Source organism: Microplitis mediator, chromosome 6, assembly GCF_029852145.1.
Source record: "Microplitis mediator isolate UGA2020A chromosome 6, iyMicMedi2.1, whole genome shotgun sequence".
In the NCBI taxonomy this organism is placed as follows: Eukaryota; Metazoa; Arthropoda; class Insecta; order Hymenoptera; family Braconidae; genus Microplitis; species Microplitis mediator.
Window position 1 is genome coordinate 13,468,355 of NC_079974.1, and position 13,290 is coordinate 13,481,644.

At 31.6% G+C, this 13,290-nt stretch overlaps 2 protein-coding genes across 3 annotated transcripts in view; both read left to right on the plus strand.

The window, feature by feature from the left end:
* Window positions 1-9,796, plus strand: part of LOC130670148 (uncharacterized) — a 45,719-nt gene extending 35,923 nt beyond the window's left edge. Inside the window, exons 2-3 of one of the 2 annotated variants that reach the window (XM_057473367.1) lie at window positions 8,638-9,106; window positions 9,288-9,796. In XM_057473367.1, coding sequence (XP_057329350.1) covers window positions 8,638-9,106; window positions 9,288-9,292 — 474 coding nt within the window. In that variant the 3' untranslated portion in view covers window positions 9,293-9,796. Of the gene's footprint in view, window positions 1-8,637 lie in introns of both variants that reach the window. The other variant, XM_057473366.1, reaches the window with a different exon arrangement.
* Window positions 9,797-12,400: 2,604 nt separating this feature from the next.
* LOC130670203 (uncharacterized) lies at window positions 12,401-13,001 on the plus strand. The gene is made up of 3 exons (XM_057473482.1): window positions 12,401-12,537; window positions 12,618-12,868; window positions 12,947-13,001. The coding sequence occupies exons 1-3, from the start codon at window positions 12,463-12,465 to the stop codon at window positions 12,978-12,980; spliced, it is 360 nt and encodes a 119-aa protein (XP_057329465.1). The 5' UTR covers window positions 12,401-12,462; the 3' UTR covers window positions 12,981-13,001.
* Window positions 13,002-13,290: the final 289 nt, after the last annotated feature.

A 13,290-nucleotide genomic window follows, 5' to 3' on the forward strand; every position in this document is an offset into this window, starting at 1 on the left:
TTTAAATTATTAGTCTGACAGGCCTCAGAGGACAAGTCATGACCACTTGTACCGCTGAGGAAGTCATTGGTCACTTAGTTTATAAGTTTTATGATCCCAGCTGAAATCTGTTCCAGGAGAGCATCTACCAAGGATATCCATACTCAGAATGGGTTAGTGAGTACGTTTGGTGAGGACTTAAGCCTCCAGTTACCATTATAGTAAAGATTGGGTTGGATTTGAGAATTTAGAATATAGAGGTCAGTTATTGATAACGATAGGATTGAGTTTGGGGTTTTTTAGAATTCAGAATTGAGAGAAAGAAGTCGAAGGGAGACCTTCGAGGAGTACGGACGTGGGCATTCGACTCTAGTCGCTTGAAGCGAGTAGACGTGTGCAGTAATGGCGCTACAGTTCAAGGCATTGTGGAAAGCTACAGATTGAGATTATTGATACAGAAGTATTATTTAAAACAGTGTAAGACGTTACTTGATATTTATTCACCAGACATCAGGTATGAAATAATTATTATAAATAATTAATCGAGTTCGAATCAAAAGTCTTGAGGTATTATGCTCCTGTTTTAATTAAAGAAAAGATTCAATATCTGAGAGAATAATGTTACATTTCTAGAGTCACGATCATGTTCCATTGTTAATATTATTTTATAAAAGAATTATAAGAAATATGTTTGATTGTTAAACCAATTAGTGTAATTAACATCGAAATGAGACCCATGTACGTTAGTTTTACGATTTTGCTAAAAAGAATGTTCTAGAGTATCGAGTCTATAATTATCGTTCTAGTTTACCAAATATTATTTGATTATAATCTAGTTCTAGTTAATTAACTAATTTATTCATAAAATATCGATCTGTATCATATAGATGTCAATTTACTTACTACTAAGATTAATTTTATTATATTCAACGTTTGTTATAGAGAAAAATATTATTTGTACTGAGCTACCGTATTTTATTTATTGTTACATAGAGTTTGAAATTATTGTTGTTAAATAAAAGTTGCAAATTAAAAATGGATCTACATGACTTTGGGGAATGATGTAACCCGGACCACTCCCTCTCTCCATAAACCTACACACTGAGCGACACCATGGCATACCGTAACTCTGTTTTTAGTTTTCCAGTCTCCGTTTTGTTTTGCTAATAAGTTCTGAGCATTTTGTTAAGTTTTAGTTTTAGTTTTGTTTATGCGTGGTTTTGGTGATAATTCCACAGATCAAAAATTATCCAAAATTTCATGATTTACTGGTTTGGTGATTCCAGTGATTAAAAATTACCTGGCGCCCTATCCGTATTGAGACTGGAGGCTAAAGGCAGAGAACGAAGTTATAGCGCAGAAATTAGCGTCTAGTTTTTGTGTTATAATATATATATATATATATATATATATATATATATATATATATATATATATATATATATATATATATATATATATATATAAGTTTAAAGGTATACTTATAAATTCCGAAATGTAAAGAATTGATTAAGTCTTTTACTTAATAATTAGTGTATAAATGTAAATGAATAATTTAGCTTAAAGTTAGTTCAAATATTATTCTTTTAATATCAATACAAATATCTTACTAATGATCGAATTCGCTGAGGATTAATAACATGATTTCCATCAATGTTGGAATGGCTTGTTTTTTTTTTTGTTTTTTTGTTTTCTAAAAAATTAAAAATCATAGAAATTTAGGGAATTTTAAAGTTAATTGTTTGACATAATAAATTTTCAGATAATATTCTTATAGCTGTCGGGCCGAAAAAAGTTTTAATCATTAGAAAAAGGAAAGTTTAAATTTTTTGAATTTTCGTTTTATGAATTTGTTATCACTATATTAATAAGAAATCCACGTGAGTATGACTATTTGAACTGAGCGTACTTGATTACATGTATAAACGTGTGTATGCGAGCAAGTTTATGTGTGTAAATATAAATCGCGTGATAGATTCAGAGGGGTAATAATAATGATTAGCTAGTTACAGAGGGCATTGAGGTCGATGGTGAATCTCCAAATTCCGATTCTAATTTTCTTTTTTCTAAATATTGCATGTAATCTATATTATTAACTTGTTTATTTATTTTTTTCTTTAGCTTTCTTCGCCATTAAAATATGTAACGGACGTAAGGGAGAGATAGCGCCTTCTAGTATTTTAATTTGGTTCTGCAATGTTTTAATACTGTCTGAAAATCAGAAAAACTATAAGTACATGTATTTTAAAATTAATGTTGTTTTATGTATAAACGCATTTCAAAGGGTAGCATACGATATTTTTTTTTTTTTTTTTCTAGCAACATAATAGACAAATTATCCGTCTAAAAACTACAGCTTTCAAATAATATGCAACTAATACTCACTAGATATTTTAATTATGCGAGCATCATAATGTTGCCAGCCAGTTTTCGGTTTACAGCCTTTTTTATTGTCTCGCCATTCCACGATATATGGCTCGTCGTCGTCATTTTTTGGGTCAAATTTTTCAAGCTCAAAATTCACGATCCATTCAACAGGAACTCCAGCTGTGTAAGTTTGGTCGTAATCACCACCAATCCATTGAACCAACGCGTATAATTGCTTTTCCATTTTAAAAATTATTACATAAAATTAAATGAATTTTACGTAATTTAATTTAATCTTATCAAAATAAATTTGAAAATTGCAGGAGAATGGCAGCTTTTTAATAAGAAATTAATATAAACAGTGATGCTCAATTTGTTTTTTTTTTCTTTTTATTATAAAATATATGCATTTACACGATAAAAATATATCAACTATTTAATTAAATTTAATTATATATATATATATATATATATATATATATATATATATATATATATATATATATATATATGTAAAATGAGCGAGTGCTCTGTGGGATTCTGGTGTAGGTGTGGTTAATTCAATAACTAACAATTAACACAAATTACAGATAAAAGAATAGATCTTTATTAAACAATATGTACACTAAAACTATGAGAAAAATAGCGAATGCAACTACAAGATACGCGATAGCGAATGCGACTGTAAACGAATACGCGTATAAACTCGACACGTGGTCGGTAGCGGTTAATTACGCGATAAGTAATTTATACTTAATAAGACGCGAGCAACAATTCAATATATACTCAATAATTAGTAGCCTTGATATACTAGCTAATTATTGAGAATAGTTAAGCGGAGATTTAGCGGAGCGGTTCAGACTTATATCACACTAGTGATATATTGATCGAAGCGGTTAGATGGAAAGCTGTATTCGAACTGATCGATGTAGATTGGAAATAGACGTCGTCTTCTTCCTTCGTGGCTGCTCGGTGGTGACGTGGCAGCATGGCTGCAGTAACGAATTTTCCCATTGGCTTAAAGGCGCGCCAACAGGAAATAGTTAGCCACCAATTTCTCTGATTGGCCGGCTGGTAGCGGGTTCTCATGCCGACGTGGCACGGTCATGAGTAAGAAATTGCAGGTGTCGGGCCCAGATAGCGAGTGACCCGGCACTATTCTGACATTCAAGTCAGTAGCGAGTTCGGCTGCTCCCGTACGTAGCGAAAGTACACGAAGCTTTTCAAAATGATCAAGCTCGTGACTGAACAATATATATATATATATATATATATATATATATATATATATATATATATATATATATATATATATATATATATATATATATATTTATATATATATATATATATATATTTATATAGACGATAAGAATAAACATATTAACTATTTAATTTGAGCCTGCTGTCAAACTAAAATTAAATCCTATAACTAAGAATAAAAAATTTTTTACTATCAAATTAAGTAAATTGATGTATAGTAATAAAATTTAGTAAAAGCCCAATGAAAGTATAAAAGGTACATATATGTATTTAGATTATGTATGTGTATACGAATGAAAATATAAATATGTAATTAAAATATTTTCATAAAAAAGTACAAAGATGGTGTTCCAAAGCAAAAACGTGGTTCCTACAAAGAATACAATTTATATGGAAGCACGAAGAAAATTCCTTCTCGGATCAAGTATGATTGGCGTAAAAAATTTTTAATTGATCGGTAAGTTTAATTTTACAAGTATTAACTATATAACTTTAGTATTTTCAGACAGAGAAATTTTTAGTAACAATTACCCAAAAAGTGTAAATATATCAATTTCTTCCATCAACATTATAAAATATACTACTTAATAGCATGTAAATCAAGTGCAATTTCTACTAGCAACATAGTAAAAATTTAGTTCATAGCTAGATTTCCGTACAGTACCAAACTATCGGTAATTTTTACTCAAAAATTCTCTGTGTAATTTTTGATGTAATATAAGAAAAAAAATATCTTATTTTGATAGCATTCAATATGATAAACTTTCATATTTTATCGTAGTTGTTTATCAGTATGAAAAAATTTATTTTAAAAATAATTGCAGGATTAAAAAAATCAGTGATACGAAAAACGAAGCGTCACAAAATCATCATCTCTCCAATGCCATTGTACAAGTTGAAAATAGTATTACGGGATCTAGGAATATATAACAGGGTATTTCTCAACCTTGCCAAGTTTGGCCTCTTTATTAATTGATGTTAATAAGGGCGCCACTGGAAGATAAGACTCGGCCTTCCAGAACCGGAGATGTTAATTTTTTTTTTAAATCAGGGTCGTTGAAAAATATAAGAGTGAGGAGATTAAGGGATTAAATTAATTTTTTACACACAATTAAAATCAATATAATTTTAAATTTTATTTACCGAATCACAATTTTGCCCACCGGGCTTTTATTTTACTTATAACTATTTATAACAATATTGTCCACCGGACTTTTATTCTTAACACTAATAATTAAAATTTCGTCCACCGGACTTTTATTAATTATACGAACGAGTCCCCTGGACTTTTACACGAAATGGCCACCGGCCTGATCCCCTGGATCTTTTATTAATTACGACAAATGAGTCCCCTGGACTTTTATACGAAATGGCCACCGGCCTGATCCCCTGGATCAAATTAAAATAAAACAAATTGGCAACTTGCCAGATCCCCTGGATCTATTCTTTTAAAATATTTCCACAGGAAACTTAATTTTTCTCTCACACACACACACGTTTTACATTCGAGTCCCCAGGACTGTATCACACTCTCTCACACACGCGTTTACAATTATAATTTTACCGATTAAATTCCCACACACTTTTAATTAATCTAAATTTATATCCGTAACTTTTACTTTATACATTTAATGATTCTACGATTTTATAACGACACTTTATCAATACGACAATTTTATATACTTTCAGTTTTTCGAGTATCGGGTTATTGAGTGAAAAATTTACTGACACCGAAAAACTGTTACACACGACTGACGCTATCTCTCTCTAAATTAATTACTAGTCTTCACGTTAATACCTAAATTTCATATCAAGAACTGACTCCATTTATATTAATTTTAATTTATTATAGTTTTATCGTTATCACTATTTTCACAGCACTTTTACTTTTCTTTCAATTTTCAATATTTTAAATTTTGTATTTTATATTTTTCTTATTAAATAAATTGATTAATTTACTATTTATAATTTCTTAATGACTAGATTTATTATTTATAATTTCTGGCCCTCCTGCCGAGAAATTATCAGGCGGTACGCGTGTAAATTTATTTTGAATTCTGTTCTTCTTGCCGACAATTTATATACTAATGTAATCAAATCGGAAATGGCGACTGCTCACGAATTACTTAATTATTATTTAGTTATTTAATTAATTAATAAATTGTGGCCACTTGCCGACAATTTACTTACCTCTGTATAATTTTTCTTCCCAAAACTGATCGTGGCGTCCTTTATTTCTCCAGCCTTCCTGCCGATTTCCGTTGACTCCTTTCGTTCTCCAACAAATTAATTCTCCTCAATAGTTCCCGTGCGGTCACCCGTCCAACTGTTCTGCCGGTCCGTCCAACTGTGTCCGTCTTCCCTTCGTGCACTCCCTTATCAAATCTAAGTTCGCGATCATTCGGCCCTTATCGGAAAATCCACCACTCCAACTTATTTCCTTATTGGGTCTTGGGGACGAGCCCCTTGAATTAGCGCGCCCGGCGACAAGTCGATAAAATAGTAACGCATATGGGGTACTATGGGTAATTAATCAACCGCGGGAAATCATGTTGATTTAAAGTTGTAATTTTAAATATTTACCCCGTTACAAATAAAAGAGAATCTAAAAATTATAGGCAGCTGTTGGATAAGGCCTTAGATAACACAATAACGCTAAGAGTAAGTAAAAAGTTATTTATCAATTTAAATCTTTCAGTCCCTAAAAATATATATGAGGGTGTCCCAAAAAAAAAAACAATTAATTTTTCTTTTAACGTCTTATGGGCTCAAAATTTACTTTATATTACGAAAAAAAATCCTCACTAAATATCAACCAGATATCTTTAAAATTGAGTTATTACAAAGGAGGGTCCTTTTTCCCATTTAAAATACACGTGAAAATTATTCATTTTAGTTTTTCGTTATTAAGACGATGAAAAAGATTTTTTTTTTTCAAGTTCCACCTCGTATAATTTTGTAGGAAATTAAATTCTCTACAAAATAGTATTGAAGCATTATGTACGTCAAACGAAGTAGGAATAAGTTACGGGAGCTTAAAAAAACAATAAAAATTTAGTTTCCTCAGTACTAAATTTTTTTTTTATTATTTTTTATTTTTATTTTGACAAACATTTTTTTTTTCAAATTTTGACGAGCACTTTCTTGGAGGAAATTTAGTTCCCTGCAAAAAGTATCTGATATCATCTGTACGTTAAATGTATAGGAAAAAAGTTACGGGGTGTCACGTCCGGGGTGTCACGTCCGGGGTGGGTATTTTAATACTTAAATTAGATAATTCGCGGTTATCGATGCACAATAAAGAAATCAATAAAAAATAGCGGGCTACCTTGTTCCCGTTTAATTAATACGCGTCAATTTAGACGTTAAAAATATATTAAAGCAACGTACTCAGTATCGAGGGTGGTTGCATACATGTGTCGTAACTCGCGCTTATTATGATTAGTATTTTATTTGCCTACCTTGATGGACGTGATTAGTTTGATAGTAATTCGCCGAGCGGATGCGAATTCTATCGGGTTCCCAATTTATTTACCCTGCGTGGCTACTAGGGTATTAGGAATGAAAGAGAGGTGGGCTGCCGGATAGACCTCGAGAAGTCTTATTCTCTACGATTTGGGAAAGTGAAAGGTTTTGTGGAAATGATGAAACTTGTTTTAGAGAAAGAGAAAAATATATTCTGTTACCAGTGTGTTTACAATGCTTATTAATTCCTGTTACAATCTAGTGTTAGTAATGCGGTAGGTTTTTAAGTAGTGCGTTTGCTTACCCCTTTTGGGTGTGACCCGTGAATCTTCTAGTCACTTGCAATGAACAAGTCTATTCGCGACTCGAATCGGATTCGGAACGTACTCACAAGTTGAGCGTAATTCCTTTTTAGCGAATCGACTCCCGCACCGTACTCACAAGTTGAGCGTTGTGTGCGGAAATACTACTCACACGGAGCGTTAATTCGCCACAGAGTCCAAATGGGGTACAGATCAGTGTTTTGATCGCCGAAGAACGTACTCACAAGTTGAGCGTAATTCTTTTATTAGCGAATCAATTGCAGGGTACTCACAAGTTGAGCGTTGCTGCTGCCACCATGGGGCTCAATTCGCTTGGTGAATCAACTTCTCTGTGCCAATTAGACCTGGATGATGGTATTATTCGAGCGTAGAACAGACTTGCTTGCACTACTGAGTTCAGTCTTTACTTGGTTACAACTGAGAGCGACTGACTGTCTTTGGAAGATTCTCGGGGGTTTATATACAGATTTTAGGGGTCTACTGCGCACCCTGAGTCTCTGGAAGGGATGTTTTAGAAGGTAAAGTGAATGTATGGTACCAAATGGGGTAGGTTACCCTTGGAAATTCACTTCGTGACGCCACCAGATCTCTCTAATGCTTTCACCATAAGTGGGACATCCGAGAGATTTGGGTCCCAGGGTTGTTTTTCGTTAGAGATCTCAGTGTTGCGACATCAAACACCCAATGATTTTAATATTTACGTAGCAAACGTCACAGGGGCTTTAAATGTCAACGAAAAATGAACTTCAGTTATACTGACACAAATTGACATATAGATTATATGAATTCTTGCTGTGGGAATGAGAAAAAATCATTTTAAATAATGTAACTTTATTATTAACGCTACAACTCAGTAGTTTTTTTTTATAAAAATTAAAATATAATTTGCACTTACCCTAAAGTTTTCTCTACTATTAAAAACTTATTAAAAACAAAGTTTATTCTAAACTTTTTCTGATTGATAGTAAATATGATTGAAAGTATTTACGTTCAGTCAAAAAATTTTAACTATTAATTACATTCGGAAATATTTATCGACTCACGTATCAAATTACAAACTTTTTACCTGTATCCAGTACTTCTGCATACTTTATAAGCAATATAATAAAATACACTGTAAAAATCACGCACCCTAATACACACACACTCACGGATGGACAACTTGCTATACATAAGTCTGAAATTATTTTTATTCACGTTTATTTTAACTAAGAGGTAAATTAATTTTGTTATCTTTCAGGATGATCAAGAACCTTCACGAGAAGTGCAAGATATAAATATGGATATGGATTCTGTTAATGTAACAAGTCATACTGAGAATGTGATTAATGCCATTAATAACAGTGATACCGCTAATCAAGGACATTTTAGTGTAGAAAAAATTGTAAATGAGAAAATAATATCTCACGAATCAAAAGATATTCCTAAAAATCAATTGATTAATAATCTTCTGGTTATGGCAATTAAATGGAGACGTGGTACAACTTATACTGTGGCTCAAGACATTTTAAAATTAGTTAATATTTCATCTCAAACAAATAATTTCAAAAGTTCGAAATATTATTGGAAAACTATTTTAAATCGTTATTCTCAAAGTATCTCAACTCATTATATTTGCGATAATTGCGATAACTATTTAGGTTCTGATAATGATCATCCTATTAATTGTCAGAATTGTCAACTGGAAATTAATTATAAATCAATTAAAGGTAAATTCTTACACTTACCATTAGCAAATCAACTCAAAGAATTGTTTGAAACAACCGATGCTCACAATCTATACTCGAGAAATCGTCAAAAAATGAATCAATATGGTGTTGAGGACATTTATGACGGTAAAATGTATAAAAAACACATGTTCAATGATAGTATGATATCAATAAATTTCAGTGTAGATGGAGTACCAATCTTTGATAGTTCTAATACATCGGTATATCCTGTGCTTTGTACAGTAAACGAATTAGATCTATGTGACAGACGGAACAATATTCTATTATCGAGTATTTGGTTTGGAGTTGGTAAGCCGAAGAAAATGAATAGTTATCTTAAACCATTTGTGGATGAAGCTAAAACGCTATTGAGTGATGGATTCACTTATTCATATTGTTACATCAAAATAACACACATTAAGAGTTGTGCTCCTGTTTAGCCTTCGCCGAGCGAAATAACTGGGACGGAGCTATAAGGATGACTGTTTATTATAAATAAAATTAAAATAAAAATACTTACGGTTCGTTGTCTAAGAGATAATTAAAATTATTAAAAATTAAGTAAAATAAAATTTAATTAATTTAGTAAAATAATAAAAGCAAAATTAAAACAACTGCCAAATTTATTTAAATCAAAACAATTATTTAAAAATTATTACAAAACAAAATTAAATTTGAATTAGACAATTAAATGCGGTTTACAATTTTTAACGCTTTATAAAATGATTTAGTTCTCGATTTCACTTGTTATTTAATTTATTTAAACAATCAATTTATTATTTAAATTTATTATTAATTATTTATTTAATTAAATTGTTACCTTGATTTATTTGATGATTATTATTATTATCAACAATTATTTATTTGATTTATTATTTATTATTCTTCCTTCTCAACCCTTGATAATTGATGTAATTTTATCAATATTGAATTTTATTTATTAAATGAATTATATTTAAATAATTCAAATTAGATTTGATAATCGATGGAATGTTTATCAAAATTATTTATTAATTAAATGAATTACTACTTTTGAATAATTCAACAATTATTTTAAAAAAACTTCTGAATTATATTTTAATAATTCAGTTTATAAACAATTAAATCACCATTATTAATGATTTAATAAAATTAAGGACTTTGCCTTTAAATAATCAAAATTTCGTCAATGACGAATGAGCTTACTTAGGAAACTGAAATTTTTTTCGATTTCCAGAAGAGCTGTTACCAGGTAGTAACATCCCTTCCAATAGTTATTTAATTATACCAATTATTTCATTGGTCATAATTAAATCAATATTTTTCTATAATTATTATTTATATATATATATTTTTCATGACTTCCAATGCAGTTAGCAACACGCATAAAGCATTGGAGTCGAATTCATAAATCAATATTTATTGATTCTTATTTTTCTCTTTATTGCAATATATTCTTTTGTTATGTCCGCCGCTTAATTTTCAATTATTTATCCGGGATTTCTCCCTCTGGTAGCGATAGTAATTTTTGGACAAGCGGGTTGGAGGGTGCGGACAACAATAAAGAATACGAGGAAGAAATTATTTTCCTATAATTTATTATTTATAGTGGATCTTTTCGAAAATTAAGAACCCAAACGTCTTCGAAGAGACTGGTGCTCTTGTTTAAGCCAAAGTATTTTATGATGATAGGAAAATAGTTCTTTCACCTACCTTTCGATGTCAATTCTTCTAGTGCGGCAGCTATTATCCCTCCAGAACTAAACAGCTCACTCGGCCTTCCTGCAAGGTTGGTAGAATGGGTGCGGCTGGGTTGATAGGATGATATCTTATGCACTACTTTCGAATGAAACCGCAAGGTTGAAGTGATGAACTTGATCTTTTATTAATTATTTCAAATTACAACGTTTTAACAGAACGTCACTTGTTCACTCTAGTTTTTCACAACTTTTATATAATTTGTATTATAAGATTATTTATCTTATCGGATATTTTAAACAGATTTTTATTTATAAATGCGTCCTTTTTCACACCCAAAAGGGGTTTTATGCGCAGAAACTCGGCACAAAGTGAGATCACAAATTCACGTGATTTATGTCACAATTCACTCGAACCGGATAGATCTTCGAGATCTTTCAATTGCAATTAAGAACTATACTCTACACGATAGTTGACTATCAGCCGAGTATCTAACTCAATTGGCAATGTAGTTTATTAATAATGACCGTAAATGAATAAATTAATATCCTACACGAAATTAATCAGCCGGATACCTAGATCGATTTACAATTTATTTAAAGTGAATTTTGGAAAACCGTAACTGATAAAATAATATCCTACACGAAATTAATCAGCCGGATACCTAGATCAGCGACGATTACTTATTGCCACGTCGGAAGATTTCTGCAATAAGATTACGGGCTATCGACGCCGTTTACGCGGACCAAGAAGTTTAAATAAAACTGAGGCCCTGAGCCATGGTGCTCAGGCTTTTTATAAACTTTGTTTTGACAATTGATGGGGAATTTTTAATTATCGTCATTGGTGGAAAGTGACGACCGTTTATTGTTCATTCGTTAAACTTATTGCAGTTATCCTCCCACTATTCTTTGCCGCATAAAACGGTGAAAAATCTGACGCTGCGTTTTCGCGCGCTTTGCAAAGAGGAGCTCAAAAATAATTATTTTAAATAATTATTAAAAATAAAAAAAAAAAATTTTATTTGGACATAACAATCCCCCGGAAAGTAAGAGGGTTGCAAAATTCTCTTGCTTTCCTAAATATATGTCCCCTCTTTTAAGAAGCTCGCGATAACGCTTACAAATTTATTTAAAAGGAAACTTACAGCTAGATATATGAAAATATTTAAATTATAGAAGATTATATCAGAGTATCTCAATATTTATGGTGTGTACGTTGTAGTACACGTATATATGTTAGTTAGTACAAATTTATAAAGTTTTTCCCCTAAAATCTACGATTTCCATCACCAAAGAAAAATATAATTATTATTTATAAATATAAGGATTAAATATAAAATTCCATCCATATGATGCATTCCCATATAGTTGTAAATATATGTATATAGATGACCTTGAGAAATATAAGGTTTATCTAAATACTGAAATAAGCTGGAGAAAATAGTCTCGCGATTAACTGCAAATCTGCATTGAGCCGACATCTAGCGATGTCTAATTGCGAGTTCGTTTTGCCGCGTCTGCACGAGCGAATTTGATCTCCGGCTACCGTCTTATCTCGGTACGCATTCCGATTGCCGCTGAGAGCTATTCTCAGTGTGCAATTAGACTTGCTAGTGGTACGTTGGTGGAGAAAAAAAAAAAAAAAAAAGGAAAACGGTGAAATAATTTAAAAAGAAAATGTACGCCATGGACGAGCACATCCAGGGCTTTTCGTCCTGGATGCAGTATGTAATTCACCGCGGTGGATCCAGGGTAAGTTTGGCTTCATTTGTTAGTAATATTTATCCGTCAGTTTAAAAAAAAAAAAAAAAAAAAAAAAAAAATTCTTTCAGACCATCTTGCAAATGGGCGTGCTCGTTGGTAGTTTGGTCGGGTTTATAAATCCGACCAATGCTATCGAGGTAATAGACGTGGTGTGGTCGATGGCTGCGGGGCATCTTCCACCGGAATTGACCCGTGCTCGGTGGTTTTTTGAAGGTGCCCTGGAGTCCACGGGGCCATTTGAAGTCGTCATGGCCCCGAACCACGAGGAGATTGAGACGCTGTCGGTCTGCCTCATGGAGACGGCCGAGAGCCTATTACGGTAAGCTAAAAGTCATCTGAATTAATAAAAGAAAAGAATTTATTAATGTTTCTTCCTTCTCTCTTTTTTTTTTTTCAGTGACTGGACTCGGGAACTCCTAAGGCTCCAGTAGGGTTCGACGGTCAACCAGGAGAGGAGGAGGCGGAGGGAAGGGGAAAAAAAAAAATTATGTTTAAATAAATATTAATTATTATAAGTATTAATTATAAATAATTTTTTTTTATGAAATCATGAGATTATATTTTAAATTTTTTTGAATTTCCGTGTGTGGTGTTTTTTTTTTCTTTTCCTTTCCCCCCCCCTTTTTTTTTTGTTAGAAGTTTAATTTAGTTATTACCATTTAATATTAAGGTTATTTATTAGTTATATTAATTTAAATGTGACTTAGTTTTAGATTTTAAATTCTTATATAAAAAAAAATT